This window comes from Saccostrea echinata, unplaced genomic scaffold (assembly GCF_033153115.1).
Source record: "Saccostrea echinata isolate AGI-Se365-2 ecotype Australia unplaced genomic scaffold, CSIRO_AGI_Sech_v1 ptg000002l, whole genome shotgun sequence".
In the NCBI taxonomy this organism is placed as follows: Eukaryota; Metazoa; Mollusca; class Bivalvia; order Ostreida; family Ostreidae; genus Saccostrea; species Saccostrea echinata.
The window spans coordinates 14,503,681-14,530,192 of NW_026889751.1; the positions used below are offsets into that span (position 1 = coordinate 14,503,681).

A 26,512-nucleotide genomic window follows, 5' to 3' on the forward strand; every position below is an offset into this window, starting at 1 on the left:
CTAATACAAATTTTAATGTTGCATTACAAATATACCCTCGGCATGGCATTCATGTCCCATGGACATATTTCTAGTTTTTATTATTATTTTTAATGTCTTCCATCGTCACGGAAGAGCTAAAAGTGATTCTACTGTTTCTTCTCATTATTATAACAGTCGCCCGCGTGGCACAGTGGTTAGAGCGTCTGCTCTAGAGTCGCGGCGTAAGGACTTGATCCTTATGTCGCGGGTTCGAATCCCACTGTGGGACGTGGAGACCGGTCCTTCGGATGAGACCGTATAAACCCAGGTCCCGTGTCGCAGTAGGTGCTGGCACGAAAAAGATCCCTCACTGCTCAATGGCCATATTAGTGCCAAGTATAGGACAAAATTTGCAGCTCTCCACCGGCAAGTGGTGGCGTCTCCATATGAGTGAAATATTCTCGAGAGGGATGTTAAACAACAAACAAACAAACAAACAAACATTATTATAACCATCATGGTACAGTATGGGCAACGCGGTTTTGTCATTTAACCATGCCCCCTCCGCAGTGTTTTAATCCTTTTCACGTTACACCATCACAGTTTTTCATTGGGGTGCAGGTCTAGGATCTGTTTCTCCATGGCCATGTGAACTACTGTTATTGAACAGCTCAGGTGTTTTACCTGTATCATTGAGATCGCATCGGTTCTTTGAGGATGTTTATTTCCAAGTATAAAAGATAATTAGTGTTAATTTTAAGTTTTTAATCTGAACTTGAAGAAATATATTTATTGCGACAATATACTTTTAGCTCATCTGAGGTGAAAGTTCAAGTGAGATTTTCTGATCACCTGTTGTCCGTCGTCTGTTCGTCTGTCTGTCTGTCTGTCCATCCATCTGTAAACTTTTCACATTTTCAACTTCTTCTCAAGAACCACTCAGCCAATTTTAACCAAAGTTGGTACAGAGCATCATTGGGTGAAGGGGAGTTTAAATTGTAAAAATGAAGGACCAACCCACCTCACAAGGGAAGATAATCATGAAAAGACAAAAATAGGGTGGGGTCATTAAAAAATCTTCTCCTCAAGAACTACTTGGCCAGAAAAGCTGAAACTTATGTGGAAGCTGCCTGGGAAAGTGTAGATTCTAAATTGTTAAATCATGACCCACAGAGTTAGGGTGGGGCCACAATAGGGAATCAAAGTTTTACATTGAAATATATAGGGAAAATCTTTTAAAATTTTCTTTTTAAGAGCCACTGGGCCAGAAAGGTGCTATTTATGTGAAAACATCCTGGAGTAGTGTAGAATCTTAATTGTTCAAATTATGGTCCCGGGGGGTAGGGTAGGGCCACAATAGGGAATCATAGTTTTACATTGAAATATATATAGGAAAAATCTTTTAAAATTTTCTTCTCAAGAACCACTGGGCCAGAAAAGCAGCAATTTATTTGGAAGCATCCTGGGATAGTGTAGAATTAAAGTGTAGAATTTAAGTTGTTCAAATCATGTCTCCGGGGGCTAGGGTGGGGCCACAGTACAGAATCAAAGTTTAACCTTGAAATATTGCAAAAATCTTTAAAAATCTTCTTCTCAAGAACCACTGAGCCAGAAAAGCTGAAACTTACATGGAAGCTCTGTGGGGAAGTGTTAATTCTAAATTGTTCAAATTATGGTTGTCTGGTGTAGGGTGGGGCCACAATAGGGAATCAAAGTTTTACATTGAAATATATAGGAAAAATCTTTAAAAATCATTTTCTCAAGAACCACTTGGCCAGAAAAGGTGATACTTATGTGGAAGCATCCTGGGATAGTGCAGATTCTAAATTGTTCAAATCATGGTCCCCATGGTTAAGTTGTACAAGGGAGGGGGGGGGGGTCTGGTGAAGAACAGCAAGTCCAAGGTAACTCAGGTGAGCATTGTGGCCCATGGGCCTCTTTTTTAATATAAAATTTTTAGTATTTTTTTTAGCAAGCTCATCAAGAAACTTCATAAATAGTACAATTTTGTAATGAGTTTTGTAGACATTGGGTATAAAAAATTGTATCATCTGAATATAATCATTTCCGTTTTTCAGTTTTGTTTAATAATGTGAAAGCTGTTAAAATCTTCATCCAAACTAAGGTATAATTTTTCCTACAGGAAACTTAAAAAGTTAATGTACATTGTGGATTTTTGTACGTTTTTGTGATAAATCACATGGCTGTTAAATTACATGTAAAACATACACATTAAAAAAAGAGATATCTGAATTAATGTTTCCCCTACCCTTTAATTTGATAACTGGAGTATCAAGAGCTGTGAATTATTCACATCATGCATGGAATCCACTTGCTCATTTTCAATGATACGGCTACGTGTTTTAATATAGTCTCTCTTAATTCACTTTTCAGTGATGCATGTTTTATTTATTTAATTATTTGTGTGAAAATTGTTCATTCAGCATATTAAATATTAAAAAACAAACAATTGAAGCAATTAATAACCCTTTTTTAGCTCAAAGAGCTAATGCTATTGCCATTTTTGCGGTGTGCGTAAACTTTTTAGAATATGGGCCATAACTCAAGAACCCCTTAGCCAATTATTGTCAAATTTGTCACAGGGTATCCTTGGCCTAAGGGCTTCCTTTAATACTAAAACTAGGGTTGTGACCCTTAAACAAGGGGAGATAATTAGGAAAATAGAAACAAAAGTACTGGTTGCTAAAAAATCTTCTCAAGAACCACTGGGCAGATTATCACCAAACTTACACAAAAAGATGAGGATATGTTGTAGATTAAAATTTGCACGGGGATTTACCCTGGGGCAAAGGGCGTGGTCTCAAGGTCACTTCAAAGTTGACCAAAAATTACATTTTATTAAAATGTTGATATTTTGCTTACTATAAGGAATAGGATTATCAAATCTTTAGAGGCATATTTCAAACAATTTAAGGCCTATGATCATCAAACTTTGTCAGTTGATGTATCTTGGGTCCTCGGAGTATTTCAACTTAAAAGTAGGTCACCTTGACCTACTTTTTGAATTTCATGGCTAATCTTTTTCAAAACAATTAAGGTCATTAATTCGAATACCGAGAGGTTTAGAATCATTAAATCTTGTAAGATGATGCATCTTGGGGCCATAAAACATATTTATTAAAAAGTAGGTCACAGTGACCTACTTTTTGAACTTTGCAGGCATTCGATTTCAAAGCATTTTAGAGGCATAATTTGAACATTTTAAGGCTTATGATCATAAAACTTTCTCAGTTAATGCATTTTGGGTCCTCAAAAAATGTCAACTGAAAAGTAGGTCACAGTGACCTACTTTTCAATTTATATGACTATAATTAAATATTTCAGGTAGTAATTGGCTTAGAATTATCAAACTTCGTCAGTTGATACATCTTGGGTCTTCGGAGTAGGTCCACTGAAAAGTAGGTCACCGTGACCTACTTTTGAAAATTGATGGCTTTAATTATATATTTCAGGTACTAATTTGTTTAGAATCATCAAACTTAGTCGGTTGATGCATCTTGGGTCCTCGGAGTACAACAACTGAAAAGTAGGTCATGGTGACCTTCTTTCGAAAATTTATAGCTTTAATTAAATATTTCAGGTACTTTATTGGCTTAGAATCATCAAACTTTGTCATTTGATGCATATTGGGTCCTTGGAGTACACAAACTGAAAAGTAGGTCACCGTGACCTACTTTTGAAAATTTATGGCTTTAATTAAATATTTCAGTTACTAGTTTGCACCAAACTTTGTCAGTTGATGCATCTAGGGTCCTTGGAGTACAACAACTGAAAAGTAGGTCACTTTGACCTACTTATAAATTTTTAGGGTCTTCTGTCTTCTGTGGAAGACCCTTCTATTATTCTATTTTTGATTTTTCACTTTTCTTTTTATTATTCTTTTTTTTCCTTACCGATTTTGTGCAGAAGATTTCTCGGATATTGCTCGATCGATTTGCTTCAAGTTTTCAGGGTTATTGCGTTGCTATCTGAAGTTTATAAAGGCATGTCAGTTTTTGAAAAATCACTTCCGGTCGGAAGTTATCGCCCTTTGATCGGTTTTTAGATAGACTTTGTCTGCACAAAAACTCAAGAACGACAAATGCTAGAGTGTTGAAAATTTTATTGGTGATAGAGGACATGTTCTAGATGTGCACCTTGGTTTTCAAATTTTCCGGAAGTGCTAAGTATGGAAGCTCGGTAGGGGTCGAAATTTAGGACCTGATTTTTGAGTGAATTTTAGAGACATTTCTTATAATAAGATTTTAAATAGAAGTATTTTGTTAAAACATGGTGAACGAAAAGTCTTCAAAATCAGAAGACCTTTTATTTGATATCAAGAAAAAGGGGCTGACCCCTCAAATTAGGGGCTCAGAAGGGCCAAAAGTCTTTCATCTTTAACTTTTTAATGATCAACATTTTGTTATAAATTACTGAAGCAAAAATGTTCATCTTAACATTCTGCAACTATATATTATAAAACTTTGATCATATGTTACGTAATAAAGGGCCATAAGGAGCCAGAATGCTAAATCTTTGACACTTTATATCTCGAAAAGGGGAAATATTTTGATAAGCAATATAGAACAAAAGATATTCAGAATAATGTTCTAAACAATATACAACCTTTTAATTTTTGCAAGAAATCCCCATTTAGGACTTGGAGGGCTGGCCCCTAAATATTGTTATTCTATGTATCTCTTAAACGAAAGGAAATTTCTGAATAGTTGTTGAACAAAAAGTCTTCAAAATCACAAGACCTTTCATTTGATGTGAAGAAAAAGGGGCTGACCCCTCAAATTAGGGGCTCAGAAGGGCCAAAAGTCTTTCATCTATAACTTTTTAATGATCAATATTTTGTTATAAATTACTGAAGCAAAAATGTTCATCTTAACATTCTGCAACTATATATTTAAAATTTTGATCATATGTTACGTAATAAGGGGCCAGAATGCTAAATCTTTGACACTTTATATCTCGAAAAGGGGAAATATTTTGAGAAGCAATATAGAACAAAAGATATTCAGAATAATGTTCTAAACAATATACAACCTTTTAATTTTTGCAAGACATCCCCATTAAGGACTTGGAGGACTGACCCCTAAATATTTTTATTCTAAGTATCTCTTAAATGAAAGGAAATTTCTGAATAGTTTTTGAGCAAAAAGTCTTCAAAATCACAAGACCTTTCATTTGATATGAAGAAAAAGGGGCTGACCCCTCAAATTAGGGGCTCAGAAGGGCCAAAAGTCTTTCATCTATAACTTTTTAATGATCAATATTTTGTTATAAATTACTGAAGCAAAAATGTTCATCATAACATTCTGCAACTATATATTATAAAATTTTGATCATATGTTGCGTAATAAAGGGCCATAAGGGGCCAGAATACTAAATCTTTGACACTTTATATCTCGAAAAGGGGAAATATTTTGAGAAGCAATATAGAACAAAATATGTTCAGAATAATGTTCTAAACAATATACAACCTTTTAATTTTTGCAAGACATCCCCATTAAGGACTTGGAGGGCTGACCCCTAAATATTGTTATTCTATATATCTCTTAAACGAATGGAAATTTCTGAATAGTTGTTGAACAAAAAGTCTTCAAAATCACAACACCTTTCATTTGATATGAAGAAAAAGGGGCTGACCCCTCAAATTAGGGGCTCAGAAGGGCCAAAAGTCTTTCATCTATAACTTTTTAATGATCAATATTTTGTTATAAATTACTGAAGCAAAAATGTTCATCTTAACATTCTGCAACTATATATTATAAAATTTTGATCATATGTTGTGTAATAAAGGGCCATAAGGGGCCAGAATACTAAATCTTTGACACTTTATATCTCGAAAAGGGGAAATATTTTGAGAAGCAATATAGAACAAAAGATATTCAGAATAATGTTGTAAACAATATTCAACCTTTTAATTTTTGCAAGACATCCCCATTAAGGACTTGGAGGGCTGGCCCCTAAATATTGTTATTCTATGTATCTCTTAAACGAAAGGAAATTTCTGAATGGTTGTTGAACAAAAAGTCTTCAAAATCACAACACCTTTCATTTGATATGAAGAAAAAGGGGCTGACCCCTCAAATTAGGGGTTCAGAAGGGCCAAAAGTATTTCATCTATAACTTTTTAATGATCAATATTTTGTTATGAATTACTGAAGCAAAAATGTTCATTTTTGCTTCAGTAATTTATAACAAAATATTGATCATTAAAAAATACATTCTGCAACTATATATTATAAAATTTTGATCATATGTTACGTAATAAGGGGCCAGAATGCAAAATCTTTGACACTTTATATCTCGAAAAGGGGAAATATTTTGATACGCAATATAGAACAAAATATGTTAAGAATAATGTTCTAAACAATATACAACCTTTTAATTTTGGCAAGACATCCCCATTAAGGACTTGGAGGGCTGGCCCCTAAATATTTTTATTCTATATATCTCTTAAACGAAAGGAAATTTCTGAATAGTTGTTGAACAAAAAGTCTTCAAAATCACAACACCTTTCAATTGATATGAAGAAAAAGGGGCTGACCCCTCAAATTAGGGGCTCAGAAGGGCCAAAAGTCTTTCATCTATAACTTTTTAATGATCAATATTTTGTTATAAATTACTGAAGCAAAAATGTTCATCTTAACATTCTGCAACTATATATTATAAAATTTTGATCATATGTTTCATAATAAGGGGCCAGAATGCTAAATCTTTGACACTTTATATCTCGAAAAGGGGAAATATTTTGAGAAGCAATATAGAACAAAAGATATTCAGAATAATGTTCTAAACAATATACAACCTTTTAATTTTTGCAAGACATCCCCATTAAGGACTTGGAGGGATGGCCCCTAAATATTTTTATTCTAAGTATCTCTTAAACGAAAGGAAATTTCTGAATAGTTTTTGAACAAAAAGTCTTCAAAATCACAAGACCTTTCATTTGATATGAAGAAAAAGGGGCTGACCCCTCAAATTAGGGGCTCAGAAGGGCCAAAAGTCTTTCATCTTAACTTTTTAATGATCAATATTCTGTTATAAATTACTGAAGCAAAAATGTTCATCTTAACATTCTGTAACTATATTTTGTAAAACTTTGATCATATGTTCAAAATAATGGGCCGTAAGGGGCCAGAATGCCAAATGTTTGACACCTCGAACAAGGGGAAATATTTTGATAAGCAATATTGAACAAAAGATGCTCAGAATAATATTTAAACAATATGCATCCTTTCACTTTTTATAGACGATTTTCTCAGTCAAGATCTTGGCTAATCTTATCCAAAATCAGACGGAAGACCCACTCATTGCTCGCAATGAGAACCGTCTAGTTATGGTTATAATTTTAAAAAAAAATTAGGTATTAATTGGCTTAGAATCATCAAACTTAGTTGATGGGTCCTCAGAGAATGACAAGTGAAAAGTAGGTCACCATGACCAACTCTCAGGTACTAATTGGCTTAGAATCATCTTGGGTTCTCAGAGTGTGAATTGGAATTTCAAGGGTTTTTTCTAAATAAACAGGATACTTAGAGGCTTCAAATAGAAGTGATAGGTTGTACAGTTTATCAGAAGAGCATTTCAAGGCCCTTGGGCCTCTTGTTTCAAATTATATCATCTCCCCCCCCCCACTTTATTTCTCATTTTCAGTGATGTGGCTATGTATTTCACTATGGTCTCCCGTAGTTCGCTTTTCGGTGATGCATGTTTAGTTTATTTAATTATTTGTGTGAAAATTGTTGATTCAGAATATTAAATATTAAAAAAAAACAAACAAATGACAGCATTGGATAAACCTTTTTTTAGCTCTTCTGAGCCAAAGGCTCAAAGAGCTAATGCTATGGCTATTTGTGTGGTGTGCATAAACTTTTTAGAATATGGGCCATAACTCAAGAACCCCTTGGCCAATTGTTGTTAAATTTGTCACAGGGCATCCTTGGCCCAAGGGCTCCCTTTTATACTAATCCTAGGGTTGTGACCCTTAAACAAGGGGAGATAATTAGGAAAATAGAAACAAAAGTACTGGTTGCTAAAAAATCTTCTTCTCAAGAACCATTGGGCAGATTATCACCAAACATACATGAAAGGATGAGGATATGTTGTAGATTAAAATTGCATGGGGAATCACCCTGGGGCAAAGGGCGTGGTCTCAAGGTCACTTCAAAGTTATCCAAAATTACATTTTATTAAAATGTTGATATTTTGCTTACGATAAGGACTAGGATCATCAAATCTTGTCAGTTGATGCATCTAAGGACCTCATATCATGTTGACTCAAAAGTAGGTCATGGTGACCCACTTTTTAAATTTTGCAGCCATTCTTTTTCAAAATGATTTAGGGGCATATTTTGAACAATTTAAGGCCTATGATCATCAAACTTTGTCAGTTGATGTATCTTGGGTCCTCGGAGTATTTCAACTAAAAAGTAGGTCACCTTGACCTACTTTTTGAATTTCATGGCTAATCTTTTTCAAAACGGTGAAGGTCATTAATTTGAATACCGAGAGGTTTAGAAACATTAAATCTTGTAAAATGATGCATCTTGGGGCCATAAAACATTTTTAGTAAAAAGTAGGTCACATTGACCTACTTTTTGAACTTTGCAGGCATTTGATTTCAAGCATTTTAGAGGCATAATTTGGACATTTTAAGGGCTATGATCATAAAACTTTGTAAGTTGATGCATCTTTGGTCCTCAAAAAATGTCAACTGAAAAGTAGGTCACAGTGACCTACTTTTGAAATTTTATGGCTATATTTAAATATCAAGGGTGCTATTTGGCTTAGAATCATCCAACTTTGTCAGTCGATGTAACTTGGGTCCCCAGAGTAGGTCAATTTAAAAGTAGGTCACTGTTACCTACTCTTCAATTTATAAGATTATAATTAAATATTTCGGGTAATAATCGGCTTAGAATCATCAAACTTTGTCCGTTGATGCATTTTGGGTCTTAGGAGTAAGTTGACTGAGAAGTAGGTCATCCTGACCTACTTTTGAAAATTTATGGCTTTAATTAAATATTTTTGGGTACTAATTGGCTTAGATTCATCAAACTTTGTCAGTTGATGCATCTTAGGTCATCAGAGTATGACAACTAAAATGTAGGTCACCATGACCTACTTTTGAAATTTTATGTCTGTATCTAATATTTTCGGGTACTATTTGGCTTAGAATCATCAAAAATTTGTCAGTTGATGCATCTTGGGTCATCGGAGTAGGTCTACTGAAAAGTAGGTCACCGTGACCTACTTTTCAATTTTTATGGCTATAATGAAATATTTCGGGTACTAATTAGCTTAGAATCATCAAACTTTGTCAGTTGATGCATCTTGAGTCCTCGGAGTAAGTTGACTGAAATGTAGGTCACTGTGACCTACTTTTGAAAATTTATGGCTTTATTTAAATATAACAGGTACTAATTGGCTTAGAGTCATCAAACTTTGTCAGTTGATGCATCTTGGGTCCTCTAAGTATGTTATCTGAGAAGTAGGTCACTATGACCTGCTTTTGAAATTTTATGGTAATGATTTTAAAAATATTTTAGGTATTAATAGGCTTAGAATCATCAAACTTAGTTCATGCATCTTGGGTCCTCAGAGAATGAAAGTGATAAGTAGGTCACCATGACCTACTCTCAGGTATTAATTGGCTTAGAATCATCTTGGGTTCTCAGAATGTTTCATCTTAGATGTAGGTTATGATGACCTACCTTTGGAATTTCAAGGCTTTATCTAAATATACAGGATACATAGAGGCTTCAAATAGAAGTGATAGGTTGTACAGTTTATCAGAAGAGCGATTCAAGGCCCTTGGGCCTCTTGTTTCAAATTATACCCCCCCCCCCTCCTTTATTTGAAGTTGCAGAATCTGCCTCTGCAGTAATTTTTTATAATCCGTTTATGTTACCATATACAGAGTGTCCCAGAATATATGATACCATTTCAAGATTCTGTAAAACCTAATGAAGTGAATATTGAAATATAACAAATGCATTATAAAGATTGCATATACTGTACAACATATAATACATGTACATGTCTTTCAAAAAAATTGTAAAAGATTTATATTGTTTTGGTTAATTGCCATGCAGGTACAATGATTTGATTGCTTAACACTTCCTGTCTGCTAAAACACCTGTGCACGAGTTTGGAAATACATGTACACAGACTAGGCCAAGTGTCAAGGTGTTTGTGAAGGAGAGCTTGATCACTGTACATTATTATGTGGCCAAATTGGGATGCTTGTTTACGTCTTCTTCATGATCACCTACATGCAATTCTGAATAACTAATTAAAATAAAATATTTTGCTATCGCTTGATCTGATAGACCTATGGCAAGCTTTTATCTTTTGTGACTTTATTTTTAAAAAAAAAAAGGGGATTTTAAAAAAAAATGCTAACAAATTACATTCTCTGACATAATTGCAAAGTTCTGTTCACAGTTAATATGTTTTTTTCCTGAATCAAATCATAAATATTTTGGCACATATTTTAGTTCTTGGAATTTTCATGTACATTGTTTAAAAAAATTTAATAGTAGACAACTGAAGGGATAATGTATGAAGTTAATCCTGCTGTAATGGTGTTCCTGATCAATTTTTGTGCTGAATTAAACACAAATGGATTATAAAAAAATTGAACTCCAAGAAAATAAAATCTACAAGGTGTGACTAAATATAAGCCGTGTTCACGTTCAATAAAATATTGATGTTAATTTTTTTAAATGATTATTTTATGAATTTAAATCAAATTCAAAGTTAAAATGATACAAAAACTGTTGTTGTTACTTAGTTTGATTATGTTATGTATTTTTTAGCATGCTAATGTACTATAAATGATTTTTCCCAATTTGAGGAAAATGTCGCCAATTCAAAAGGAGGGGTTGGTGGTTTAAAAAACAAAAAAAAAATCACTGAATACACGTACAACTTGATTGGCAGTTTACATGGTTATTATAATGTATAAAGTCAATGTGCAGATGAAATTCATGAAAATGTGAGAATAACACTCACAAGAAAACTTAGTCTAACATCCTTCTTATTATTTAATTTTAATAACTCAAGAATAAATTTTTATTTTTTTCTAGTTTGGTTTTCAATTTGTACTAAATCCAATGTAAATTGTTACTTGAAACAAAATATGTGCTTCATTACAGAGTTGTATCCCTTGCCATCCCCGGCATTACCCTTTGACAACAATTACCTCGCTTAATAATTTATTTGAATATTTTTCTTTTCTCTACTTAAGAATTTTTATGGCATCGAGCTCTTGAGCTCAAATGCCATTTAGTGGGCGACCAAACTTTAGGCGACCGAATGTGTCAGTCCATGCTTCCGCAAAAGAAAATAGCAATAACAATGCATCGCTTTCTTTGAAAATATTCACATGAATAATAGCTTGAAAATAAAATTGCATCAATTATATCTACAAATAGTTTGTCACATAACAAAGATACCCTGTTTTATTTTTATTTTCACACAAGAAAAACATGACAGTTCTTGCGTATGAATTTCTAAAGAAAGGCTGTGTTGAATGACATGAATAACATTTACGAAGGAGAACCATGTAAACACAAACAACTTATATTAATAGGCGGTAAAATAACCACAATATTAAATTAACACGAATGCTAGAAGACTAAAAGGATTGAATTTCCAAATGTAAACCTTACTTTTTACAATCTTATAACCAATTTTATCATAAAAACTGAAGTTATTACTGTATTTCACCATTTCTTCCATATCATATTTTACCATATAGGCCTACCATGCCCGATCATATCTCGATCATAGTCGCAACAGAGCGAGTTATGGTTGTTGTTTAGATGCACTAAAACAATGCTTAGACATTAACAATTAGAATAATAATCATATAAATTCATTAAATCCTTGATATTTCTTTAATTGACTGAAAAAAAAATGAGTTTGATATCCAGCATGAACATTTTCGATGGTGTCTAGTCAATTCGATCCGTGCTCTATTCGGACCATGGCATAATGTCCCGGACTGTAAATTTAACATTTTGTTTAAAACTTAACATTTTTATTAGTTAATTATTTGACCTACTGCTATCTTTAAATTAAAAAAAATGTTTTGAAATTGTTTTTTGTGTCAGATGCCATTGAAGCCTTTCAGGCTTCTGATTTTTGTATTGTTTAAAAATAGAAACACATGATTAAAATATTTCCTTTAAAGCACACAGGGAGAAACAATAGATTTACAGAAGGTGAATTAAAATAATGAAAAGAACATTATCATTCGTTTGAGAGAGTATTAGTTTATAAAACAGTCGGGTTCTTATGGTTATTGGAAAGATTATTAAACATTGATAATCATCGTATGAAAACATACAGTGAAAAGTAGTTTGGTGACTAAAGTTGACATTACATTCATCGGAAAATGATTAGAAAAATTTCTCCATAGAAATGCATTAGTTCAAAGTGATGAAAGTAAGGAAAATTGAAGTATTCAAGCGTAACAACTGATTAAACTTTTCTATATTTTGTTTGTTTGTTTATTGTTTAACGTCCACAGAATTTTTCACTCATATGGGGACGCCACCACTTGCTGGTAGAGAGCTACAAATTTTGACCTATACTCGGCACTCAGGGCCATTGAGCAGTGATGGATCTTTTTCGTGCCAGCACCCACTGCAACACGGGACCTCGGTTTATACGGTCTCATCTGAAGGACCCGTCTCCATGTCCCACAGTGGGATTCAAACCCACAAAGTAAGGATCAACTCCTTACTCAGCGACTCTAGAGCAAACGCTCTAACCACTGTGCCACGAGGGCGACTTTCATATTTTGTAATACGCCAAAAATCATTTGAAGAATTAAGGCCGAGTATAAGTTCAGAATGTTATCAGGTTATCAAACCTTAAGCAAATTAAGTAGGATAATTTAACTTTTTTTTTTTTGGCTTTAGTTTTCTTGTTAACAACTAGGATATAGAGTATATCAAATCATTCATTATAACATGTATATATACAAGTAGTCACACTGAATATAGACACATGGTGCACGTAAGACAGTTGTTAGGTGCCCATACACATTATGTAACATTATCAAATTTTAATCAGCTCAGTGTCATGGTCAGTGGACATTGATCCATTCGGCTTTGCATTAATTTTATCGAATAAATAAATAGTGACCAGTCACCCCTGTACAGATGTTGAACACTTATAGAATGATCAAACTATATCTCTGGAAGTTACATGTAAGGAAAATAGATCTGCCATTAATTAATAACAAAAGTGTTGATGTCAACTTTTTGAAAATACAAATGACATTTAAGCAATATTTCGTTATACCTCGAATATATGAAAAAAATATTGTCTAGAAGACTAACATTGCCTCAGTATATTCATGATTTGTATTAATAATTCTTTCCTACATGTATGGTCAATAAAACAGATTCATGTTCCATATTTAAGGACGAGCAGCTGAAGTGTTGAAAACGTAAACCCTGACAATACCCTGGCCAAAATAAATAAATAAATAAATAATGCAATGAGTTTATATTCAGATAAGTGAATTGACTTATAAATATTTGGAGTCAAAGCAGAATGGACATTCCCACGCAACTCTCTCTCTCTCTCTCTTTATCTCTCTCTCGCAAATAATATGAATTTTGCATGTACTGCTGAGGTACGTTTTCAAAAATATGATGAAGTATATATGTAGTAGCATGGCATTAATAAATCAAATAATACACCAAACCTCGAGAATCGGCCATTTAACTTGTAGAATCCTTTATCATTGGCCAAATTTTTATTTGACTTAATAAAGCTTTCAAAATACATGTAGAAAATTGTTTTACATAGGAATATGTACTGAAAAACTTTCAAAATCTTCTCAAGAACAGCAAGCCCATGATTAATCATATTTATATGGAAGCGTTGATTCAAGTTCCTTCAAATCAAGACCTCCAGAGCTATGGTGGGGTTACAATGGGCAATCAAAGTTTTTCATAGGAGTATATAGGAAAATTCTTAAAAAATCTTCCTCTCAAGAACAGCAAAGCAATGATAAGTCATATTTACCTGGTATATGAAAGCATTGTCATGTACTGTCATGTGACATGTACTGATGGATGATAATATGTGCAGTGAGGGTAGGTACACATTGTTGCCAGTGACAATATGAACAGGATGACAATATGGACCATCACAATTGGGCTGCATGAAATAGCATACAAGACACATCAGTGTGGTTTGCACACCAATTACATTCAAAAACTACACAAAAAAATCCTAATTAATTAAAGCAACAATATCTCTGGGGTGACAATATGTGCAATATTGTCTCTGATGACAATATATACAGAACAACAATATGTACCATCACAGAATCTCTACCAAAAAATGTAAAATATTTGACCAATCTACCCATGGCTAAGGTACAAGGATGAGACTAACATGTTCATATGTTCATAACATATTGAGGATTCATAAATATTAAAGGGAGGATCTATATTTAAAAAATCTGATGATGAAGAACAGTGGGGCCAAGGTGACTCAGATGAGTACGGACCCATAGACCTCTTCTTAAGTACATGAATCAAAGATACTTTATAACATAATAAATGTGGTAGGACTATATAGTTTTAAATAGCTAATATAAAAATTTACATATAGCAAAATACATCAGATTGCAAAAAACAACACTTGTACATCATTTTAATGCTTTATATCACTTTTATTGTAGGTGCGTCAAGTAGAATACAAAGATAAAATGGATGAAGAATGGGAAATGTTTCAGAGAGCCATGAAGGAGGAAAATCACGTGAGAAAATCAGTTCAACAGCAATTTAATTTTCTATCATGCACTAGAAATAAGTGTAACTGTCATAGGAAGAAGAGTGGTTTTTATATGCCCATATTAAAGGACTTATCGCATGTTTCCAAATTATTTGAAATTGAAAGTGTAAAACGTTTCTTATGACCACAGTTTATAAATTTTGTGCAGATTTTACTGCAGACAAACCACGTTAATTAACCAATCATTGACTCAAATGAAAACTTCAAATTAAAATCTAAGTTAATTAGTTAACGATCACGTGACCCTGGGATGTCAAAGGCGACAATGGCTGATCAGCTCTTCACATTAATTTTGCTAAAATATACGTGATACAACCTAAATTTCCGCGTTTTTGATGACCAAATCACTGATTTTATCGATATGAAATTGAATATCCAACATTATATTTTAGATTTGTCCACAAGAAAAAATATAAAAAATCTGTTAACATTATAATAAAAATAGCAGCGACGATAGCAAGGAAGACACGGCGAAGATGAAGAAACTCACCATCACAATACAATTTGATTTGTCATCTTTGGCTATTCCTTCATGTAAGAAGTCACGAAAGATTACTTTTAGTTTATAGAATACTACCAGTACTAAGAAATATCTTGGGTAAGATGTTTTAAAAAACTTTTCTAAGAGTCAAAACATGGTATTTGTCCAACACAGTGCTTCTTGTAAAGTCAGCCGCATTGAGCGGCATTTGTCCAACACAGAGCTTCTGGTTAAGTCAGCAGCATTGAGTGGCATTTGTCCAACACAGAGCTTCTGGTTAAGTGAGTGGCGTTTGTCCAACACAGAGCTTCTGGTAAAGTCAGCGGTATTAAGCGGCATTTTTCCAACACAGAGCTTCTGGTAAAGTCAGCGGCATTAAGTGGCATTTGTCCAACACAGTGCCTCTGGTAAAGTCAGCGACTTTACCAGAAGCTCTCTCTTAGACAAATGCCACTCAATGCTGCTGACTTTATCAGAAGCTCTGTCTTGGACAAATGCCGCTCAATGCTGCTGACTTTACCAGAAGCTCTGTCTTGGACAAAGACCAAACACCAACCCATTTCTTCTGATTTTCATGACTTCTTACATGAAAATGAACCTCATCTTTTCACATGTATTAACTTATTTGATTCACAAATTTAATATTATATAACTTCTTTATTCTTTGTTTTTAACATAATATTGTCACCCGCGTGGCGCAGTGGTTAGAGCAGCTGCTCTAGAGTCGCAAGGTAAGGAGTTGATCCTTACGTTGCGGGTTCGAATCCCACTGTGGGATGTGGAGACCGGTCCTTCAGATGAGACCGTATAAACCCAGGTCCCGTGTCGCAGTAGGTGTTGGCACGAAAAAGACCCCTCACTGCTCAATGGCCATAGGTGCCCAGCATAGGACAAAATTTGCAGCTCTCCACCGGCAAGTGGTGGCGTCTCCATATGAGTGAAAAATTCTCGAGAGGGACGTTAAACAACACACAAACAAACAAAACAAACATAATATTAATTTATGCAAGTATATATGCCTTCATATGTTTTGCAAAGGATGGCAGTCTTGAAAAATAATTTTCCAATCACCATGATCACGAAAGATTACCATAATCAGAGCTACAGATTCTAAATGTTTGGAATGAAAAATGAAAATATCTCAAAAGCGTCATACCTTAGATATTGTTAATGTTTCTATAATAATAATTGAAAAGAACATTAGGAATTCATTTTTTCAGCATCAAAGAGCTAATGCTATGGCCATTTTTGCAGTGTGCGTAAACTTTAAAGAATATGGGACATAACTCAAGAACCCCTTGGCCAATTATTGTCAAATTTATCCTTGGCCCAAGGGCTCCCGTTTATACTAAAATTTGGGTTGTGACCCTTAAACAAGGGGAGATAATTAAGTAAATAAAACCAAAAGTACTGGTTGCTAAAAAATCTTCTTCTCAAGAACCACTGGCAGATTATCACCAAACTTACACAAAAGGATGAGGATATGTTGTAGATTAAAATTTTGCACGGGGAATTGCCCTGGGGCAAAGGGAATGGTCTCAAGATCACTTCAAAGTTGACCAAAAATTACATTTTATTAAAATGTTGATATTTTGCTTACTATAAGGACTACGATCATCAAATCTTGTCAGTTGATGCATCTAAGGAGCTTATATCATGTTGACTCAAAAGTAGGTCACAGTGACCTACTTTTTAAATTTTGTGGCCATTCTTTTTCAAAATGATTTAGAGGCATATTTTGAACAATTTAAGGCCTTTGATCATCAAACTTTGTCAGTTGATGCATCTTTGGTCCTCTGAGTGCGGCAACTAAAAAAAAGTCACCTTGTCCTACTTTTTGAATTTTATGGCTTATCTTTTTCAAAACATTTAAGGTCATTAATTTGAATACTGAGAGGATTAGAATCATTAAATCTTGTAAGATGATGCATCTTGGGGCCATAAAACATATTTATTAAAAAGTAAGTCACAGTGACCTACTTTTTGAACTTTGCAGGCTTTCGATTTCAAAGTGTTTTAGAGGCATATTTTGGACATTTTAGGGGCTATGATCATAAAACTTTGTAAGTTGATGCAACTGAAAAGTTGGTCATCCTGACCTACTTTTGAAATTTTATGGCTGTTTAAATATTTTGGGTACTATTTGGCTTAGAATCATCAAACTTTGTCAGTTGATGTAACTTGGATCCTCAGAGTAGGTTGACTGAAAAGTAGGTCACCATGACCTACTTTTCAATTTATATGACTGTAATTAATATTAGGGGTACTAATTGGCTTAGAATCATCAAACTTAGTCAGTTGATGCATCTTGGGTCTTCGGAGTAAGTCGACTGAAAAGTAGGTCACCATGACCTACTTTTGAAAATTTATGGCTTTGATTAAATATTTCAGGTACTTATTGGCCTAGAATCATCAAACTTTGTCAGTTGATGTATCTTTGGTCCTCAGAGTAAGTCGATTTAAATGTACCAGTAGGTCACTCTGACCTACTTTTGTAATTTTATGGCTATATTTAAATATTTTCAGGTACTAATTTGCTTAGAGTCATCAAACTTTGTTGGTTGATGCATTTGGGGTGATTGGAATACATCGACTGAAAAGTAGGTCACTGTGACCTACTTTTCAATTTATATGGCTATAATGAAATATTTCAGGTATTAATTGGCTTAGAATCATCAAACTTTGTCAGTTTTACATCTTGGGTTCTTGGAGTATGTCAACTGAAAAGTAGATCAACATGACCTACTTTTGAAATTTAATGGCTTTATATAAATATTCCAGGTACTATTTGGCTTAGAATCATCAAACTTAGTTCATGCATCTTGGGTCCTCAGAGAATGACAAGTGATAAGTAGGTCACCATGACCTACTCTCAGGTACTAATTGGCTTGGAATCATCTTGAGTTCTCAGAGGTTTTTTTAATCTAAAATGTAGGTCATGATGACCTACCTTTGAAATTTCAAGGCTTTTTCTAAATATACAGGATACTTAGAGGCTTCAAATAGAAGTGATAGGTTGTACAGTTTAACTTTTCTCTTGAAGAAAATCCAAAGCATTTATCTTTATCTGTCACATTGAGATTAATTAACACCTCTGTCTGCAAATGAAGTTTGTTTTGGACTTAAGGTCAATTCTGAATGATGTTTACATTCTCTGAAATGTGGATTTAAATAATGTTCATACTTTTTTTTGGTAAAATACACAATAAGTTATGATTTTATTGAATTCTAAAAACAAGACATATATAAAGATATCTTTTTTATTATTATCTTATTTTATTTCTTTTTTTTTCTTATGTAAATTCAAGAATACTATTAATTTTAACATGTAGTCAGATAATAACCACATTCTATCATTGCTAAAAAAAGTTGTTATTGTAAACTTAGAAGAAAAGAATGAGAGAGCAGTACAATTAATTCCCTGGGATTGATTATCTTGCCGGTTGCAGAAAATTTTAGAGGGTTATCTTTATCTGTCACTTTCAGATAAATTAACACCCTTATCTGCAACTGATGTTTGTTTTGAAGTTAAGGTCAAGCGTGGGTGATATTTGCATTCACTGAAGGCTGGCATTTTAGAATACAAATGCTTCATTCTTTTTATTTGCCCGTCTTAAGACTATAAAGAGTATTAAGAGTATTATGTTATGGCGTTCATGTCCGTCCATCTGTTAGCTTTTTCGTGTCCGGCTGATAACTTTTATACTATTAGGCTTAGAATTATCAAACTTTGTCAGCTGATACATCTTGGGTAGAAGGTGTGTCGCGCATTAAAAGTAGGTCGCTCTGACCTGTAATTAAGATGCTATGGCCAAATATGGAAAATCCTGTCTGGCTCATAACTAGAAAACTATTAGACCTAGAATCATCAAACTCTTCCAATATATGCATCTTAGTTAGAAGGTGTGTCGCGACCTATTTCTAGGTCACTGTGACCTTTAATTTAAGAACTTTTAAGTTACAAAATCCCAAAAGATATAAGAGTATAAACAGTATCCTTATTTAAAAAATGTTAAATCAAGTAAATACTTATTTTTTTCATTATATACTTTACAGCAATCTGTAACAAATGTAAATGTGTTATAAGAGAAATTCCATCTCTCCCATGGGTGTAATTATCAAGCACTGGTCAAGAAGAATTTTGATAACAGAAAATAGCATGTCAAATTAGAGAGAAATTAATGAGTTTAGTGTAAGGAGATAACTGGTAGAGCATCTCTGATCAAGCAGGTGTTATCTATCTCTCTTGGGAATTGGGCAAAGGAATCAGCCTCTTAATTGAATAGTTTCGTTGGCTAGTCTAACTTTCAAGATAAATTTGATGTAAAGTAATTAAAACTAATTTGATATGTATAGTATAATTAAAACTAATTTGATATTGTATAATATAATTAAAATGAATTTGATATTGTATAATAGAATTAAAACTAATTTGATATTGTATAATATTTTTTTATTTACAACAAATTGCAGAGTGTCATGTCTCACTAAGATGACAAATTTATAGTCGAAAGAATAAACATAATTTGTTTGGATGTTTTATTAGGCTGAAGCATTGTTAATCCATCATAAAATATACAATAAAAAAGCTGCAGATGAGCATTTAAGCTCTAACAAAACCAGTGATGTATTATTTGTTGTAATTAATACCTAGTCACCACAGGAGATGTATGTAAATCAAATATTATAAGGAATGGAAAAATCATGGAAATCTTTGAATCAAGGTTGGCATGATTTTCTTGCATTCTAAAATGTAAAAATGTACGGCAGTTTCACTTGTCTAGGGAATATACGGGAAGTATACGAATAAAATCATAAAATAGACATCCCGTCCAAGTTAATGGCCTCTTATATATCTGCAAATAATATTTTATTTAATTACAAAACACATTTTTCATTGTATAAAATATAACTTGATCCGCCTCTCACTGCATACAAACTGCGTCAGAAATCCTGAAACCAGTGTATATGCAAATGTGTTTTTAAAAAAGATATCACTAAGTACGAACTGAAACATTTACCGCTTAAATTAAAGTATGCACATGGTGGAAAGGGAGAGGGGGAGGGGGTAATTTCCTGTCAATAGAACATGTAACATAACAATATCGGTACCAAAAAGTTGAGTTATTATAGATATGAGGCTTTTTACTGCCTTATGTAAATACAAGGATACTATTTACAGGTGGTTGGATATTTAAGTATTATCTTGAAATTTTATAAAGGGATTACAAAATCAGGGATTTTGGTGTTTGGGTGTGGCTCTATTGAATATATAGTAGAAATGCATTATTTTTTTGGAAAATCTTCTCTGTCCATTGTTATTAAGGAAACATACTAAGTGCAATGTCATGATGAGCAAGAGTATATAAACTTGTAATAAGCAAGGTTTTTTTACCAGACTTTGAACTTCTGTATCCTTTGGTCAAACCGTTCACGGTAGCTCAGTCTGTAGAGCGCTCACTCCGTGATCGGGAGGTCGTGAGTTCAAATATCGGCCTCGACTGACCTAAGTCGATAAAGAATGGGTAGCAACTGTTCCTTCGCCATGCGCTCAGCACTTTGAAGTGAAAGTTGCGGGTCCTTCGGATGAGACCTTAAAAACCGAGGCCCTGTGTCACGGCAGGCATTGGCACGATAAAGACCCTCACTGCTCAATGGCCCTGAGTGCCAAGTAAAGGTCAAAATTTGAAGCCCTTCACCGGTATATGGTGATGTCTCTATATGAGTGTAAAATTCTCGAATGGGACGTAAACCAACATACAATCAATCAATCAATCCTTTGGTCAATTTATTAAATTCTACTGAAAGAATGAAATATGACAAAAAACGAACAGTATTCAATTTCAAAAGTCCAATGAAATGATACAAATTTGAAGCAGAGCAAATACGGACCTCAAAATTTAGAGGTGGGATCAGGTGCCATGGAGGAGTGAGCATCCCCTGCCTACCGGTCACATCCGCCGTGTGCTCCTTATCATGATCAGGTAATAATGCAGAAATCCGTAGACAGTTCAGTGTTTAAATAATGGCCTAACAATTAGTATGAAAAACGTCAGTCAGTATTTGACTCAGTGATAGGTTGTATTTGCTGACAATGTCATTGTATCAACCATAAAACTTGCAAAAAGATGACTTCAAACGAGACTTCTGATATCCTTGTTTTCAACTTGTTTGTCAATAGCTTGCCTCTTTTTAGAAATGGTTGTTGTTCACATAGAGCATGCTCTTGCATATTGAATCAACTGAGAGACATAAACCCCATATGTAGGTGATAAGGGTATTGCTACATAAGTAGGGGAAGTTGACGATTGAAAAGTTGAAGTCATCACGTTTATCATAAAGCTTTGTTGTTAGGTTACCATTAGCGTCGTTTTCTAGTAAAATATCTAAATATGAAATAGATGTGTCAGAATCTGTGGTATCTCTTATTTCAAGCTCACTGAGATATATCGAGTCGACATATGAATGAAAGTAACTATTGTTAATTGATAATATGTCGTCGATATATCGAAATATAGAGTTGAAAGCCACAGCAAGTGTTTTCTTCTTCTCATGTAGAAGATTTTTAAAATAAATTCTGCTTCATATGAATACAAATAAGGTCTGCTTATAAGGGGGCGCAATTGGTTCCCATGGGAATTCAAGCAGATTGTTGGAAGACCTGATCTTCAAAAACCACATAGGTATTGTCAATCAAACTCAAGCATCTTTTTAATATCAACTTCATTGTACTTGTGTGTACAATCAGAGTGCTTTTTAACAAAATAATTCGTAAATGACCAGTTACAAGGTAAGTATATTGATGAGTTCCATTTTTATTGAAAAAGGAGCTGTCTATGATGTCAAAAAGCCTGGACTTCAATTTATTGTTGGGAATGGTTGTATAAATTGTTGAAAAGTTGTAATGTTGATGCTATTGATTTTAATAAAATTTTGTGATTTCAAACTTTCTAAAAGTTCTTTGGAGTTTTAAGCTCACCTGAGCTGAAAGCTCAAGTGAGCTTTTCTGATCACCCGTTGTCCGTTGTCTGTCTGTCTGTCCATCCATCTGTAAACTTTTCACATTTTCAACTTCTTCTCAAGAACCACTGGGCCAATTTTAACCAAACTTGGTACAAAGTATCCTTGGGTGAAGGGGAGTTTAAATTGTTAAAGTAAAGGGCCAAGTCCCCTTACAAGGGGACATAATTAAGAAAAGACAAAAATTGGCTGGGGTCATGAAAAATCTTCTTCTCAAGAACCACTGGGCCAGAAAAGCTGAAACTTACGTGGAAGCATCCTGGGATAGTGTAGAGTCTAAATTGTTTAAATCAGGACCCCCGGGGGTAGGGCAGAGCCACAATAGGGAATCTAAGTTTTACATTGAAATATATAGGAAGAATCTTTAACAATCTTCTTCTCAGGAACCACTAGGCCAGAAAAAGCTGAAACTTATGTGGAAGCATCCTGGGGTAGTAAAGATTCTAAATTGTTCAAATCATGACCCCCAGGGGTAGGGCGGGGCCACAATAGGGAATCCAAGTTTTACATTGAAATATATAGGAAAAATCCTTAAAAATCTTCTCAAGAACCACTGGACCAGAAAAGCTGAAACTTATGTGGAAGCATCCTTGGGTAGTGTAGATTCTAAATTGTTCAAATCATGACCCCAGGGGGTAGGGCCAGGCCACAATAGGTAATACAATGGAGGAAATCTGGTAAAGAACAGCATGGCCAAAGTTACTCAGGTGAGCGATGTGGCCCATGGGCCTTTTGTTAAGTATCCACATCTGATTTACACCACTTTTCAAATATACTGTTGTAGAGTACCCCTGAAGTTTATCCTTCATTACAGTAAATATTTTATGAGGAGTAAACAAAGGGCTTGATAGAACATTTACTGGAACCCGCTATGTATCTTTGTTTGTAAGGATTTTTATGAAGTTTAGGAATCCAATAAAGGTATGGTAATTCAAATTCATTCTGATCATTGGGAATATTGAAAGTATCTAAAATGGACATATGATTTTGAAGAATTTCCTCCTTAAAAAGGGAGCTATGGGTGTAAGTTGGATTTCCAACGTAGAATTAAATCCTAGTTCCTCTAAAATACAATTCAAATAGTGAGCCTTACAAACAAAGACTATTTTGTTACCAGCTTTGTCAGCTAGAACCAGTACATACTGACTGTGTAATCTATCTAATTCCTTTTTTACTTCTGAATTATTAAAGACAGAAGGATAAATAGTTTTCATACAACCCCACAATCGCTTAATGCGAGATTTCAACATCCATCTGATGCTCTTAATCTATTCTGACAAAGTCAAAAAGTAGAAACGGACTAGGGTAACACACTTTACCCTAGTCCAAGATGGCGATAGGCCAGGGTTGATAAAAAACTGGGAAATACTCATATTTTCCGGGATGGTGAGAAATACTGGTAATTTCCAGGAATTACTGGTATTTCTCGGGAAATACTGGGAAATAAGAAATACTACATATTTCATTCATATTGACATGTAGTACACCTTATTGGCTAAAATATCTACATGGCATCACTGTCCCTGATTTAAAAAATTCTGGTTTCCAAGTAATTCATTTTAATAATATATAATCATAACACAGCATACTCATATACCATACATGAGTGTCATTTGTTTCATTTTTGAGTCAGATTTGAAATGAACCTAAAGATCCCAATTGGGTATTTTTGTAACTAAAGAAGGATCTAAGAAAATTCTTAAAGGTAGAGTATGGTATAAATATTAAACCTAAGAAGAAGCCTTTCAGTTCTACTCAAGGTAATTATCTCTCAAAACAGGAACACAAAACTGTCCAGAGCAATTTGTTAAAACAACATGATTGATTGTAGTAACTACAGTGTGTATAGACATGTTAGAAGGATTAAAACAAGGGGTTTTTTTTTTTTGTTCTTGGATATATAATTAATAAACTTAATAATTTTACAGAACTGAAAAGAAACTTGAATTGGAAAAATTCAGTTCTATACAGCCAGGGAAATGTTTCAGAATGCTTATGGGTATGGGACCTGGAGTGGTGAAACACTCTTAAGGAGGCTGGGGGGTCAACAAATTAACCACCAGATTTAAATTAAATTAATTTTTTGGATATGATATCTTAAGCTGTCAACTATCATTTGGCAAAGAAAAATTTCAAAAATTTTAGTTTTAAAATTTGATCATTTTCTATATCTTCATATGGAGCTCTTCTTCTAAAGAAGATCAATATAGTCTAAAAATGGCCACAACCCCCCAACCTCTTTAATATGTTAAATTGCAGTTTGAGACATATACCATATTATTCATCTTCTGTTAATATGTTTATTTTACTTTTGAATTTTGTATGAGATTAAATGAACTGAAGAAATAAATAACTTTGTATTTCCCAGTATTTCCCAGTTTAGAGAAAATTAGTAGTATTTCCCGGGACGGGAAATACCGGTATTTACCACTGGTAATTCCCACCACTGGTATTTCCCAGCCAACCCTGCGATAGGCAAAAACACTTCATATTTTCTCATACAAATATTGGTGATTTCTAGCATAAAGTTTTCCTTTTTTTTGCACCAATCTGTCGGGCAGCTTCAGTTTTACGTGCTCGCTTTAAGATTGTATTCAACTTTAGCATACTAATTAAAAAGGAAATGCACATCAAAGTTTTGCTGCAGATTAGGGTAAAGTTTCTAAACTATTTATTTACGATTAGGGTAAAGTTTTTCCGAGACTAGGGTAAAGTTATTTATTCTACGATTTGATTGTGCATGATTTTGATTTTTTAACTGCTTTATACAATTAATATAGTTGGAAAAGGCTCTCTCAAAAATGTTCAAGAACTGTTGCTTCCACAAAGAGGTCATACCGATTGCATTTTTTTTTATAAACCACAATTTTCATGCAAAATATTACTCTTATTATGAACATTATATTTTCCGTTTCAGATACATGTTTTATTTTATTGTTAAATAAATATACAATATAAATCATGTAAATAATTTATTTGATTTAATTTTATGTATTAATTGTTTCCTGTATACGTGTAAATCTAAATTTACTTTGCATCTTTTAATCCTCACTTTGGGCAAAATCATCGAAAATGAGTCAACAACCTTTGTCTAATTTGCATTAGTTGGTACTCGACAGTAACAGAGTAAATCTGCATTGCAGGTAATTGAAATAACTGAAATGCAAAAATAACAAACAGTAATCATGCTCAAAATCCAATTAAACAATACAAATTGTGATCAGAGCAAACAAGGACCTCAGAAAACATCAGAGGTGAGATCCAGGTTCCATGGGGAGTAGGCATCATCTTTCGATCGGTCACCTCCGCCACATATCCTTTGTTTTAATCAGATAAACCAAAAATGTGTTCACAATTCAGTAAGAAAATAAAGTCAACATTCGAGCTAACAACATAATGTATTTCCTAATAAGATCATTACATTGACCATAGAATTTGTAAAATGTTGGCTTTAAACGAAATTGTTTATACCCTTATCATCAAATTGTTTGTGAGCGGTTTGCCTAGTTTTAGAAATTGTTTGTACGAAAACATGCTCTTGCTCATCGAATCCACTGGCGACATAAACCCTAATTGCAACTAGGTGAAAATGATGTATTGCTACACAAATAAGGGAAGTTGATGATAGAAGAGTTGGAGTCATCACATTTATCAATATCTTTTTTCAGTAAAACACCCAAATATGTCATGTGTCAGAATCTGTGGTATCTTTTATAGAGTTTAATGGGACATATCGAATCAGTGTTTGAATGAAAATGAATATTGTTAATTGACAAAACACCATCAATATTTCTAACTGTTAAATTGAAGGTCACAGCAAGAGACTTCTTTTTTACACTTGATAGCAAACATGGAAACAAGTGTTGGAATTTGTTTTAAGGTAGGTCCCTACTCGTAGAATTAATGGGTTAACAGTGCAATTTTTGTCCTGATTTACATTAAGAGATACTTTATCTACTTCAAAAGCACAAAAAATAGATAGATCATCTATATTTTTACTGAGATAGGATGTGAAACGCTCATGTACCCTCTTGTACCAAAAACAAAATCGCGATGGTTATAAAGACGTTCTATATTTTATGTCATTGCACATGTCAAATAAATTGTTTTGAACATAAATCACAAGGTTAAGGATAATTTTGAATAATTACAGGCTACGGTACACATTACTGGTTAAAACTAAGAAAATATTGAAGAATTGATCTCATT

The 26,512-nt window shown here is 33.7% G+C and overlaps 1 protein-coding gene across 1 annotated transcript in view; it reads left to right on the forward strand.

The window, feature by feature from the left end:
* The window catches only part of LOC133173362 (zinc finger protein 830-like), a 192,507-nt gene that overhangs the window by 137,100 nt on the left and 28,895 nt on the right, over positions 1-26,512 (forward strand). Inside the window, exon 7 of the mRNA XM_061308348.1 lies at positions 14,690-14,767. Coding sequence (XP_061164332.1) covers positions 14,690-14,767 — 78 coding nt within the window. The remainder of the gene's footprint in view (positions 1-14,689; positions 14,768-26,512) is intronic.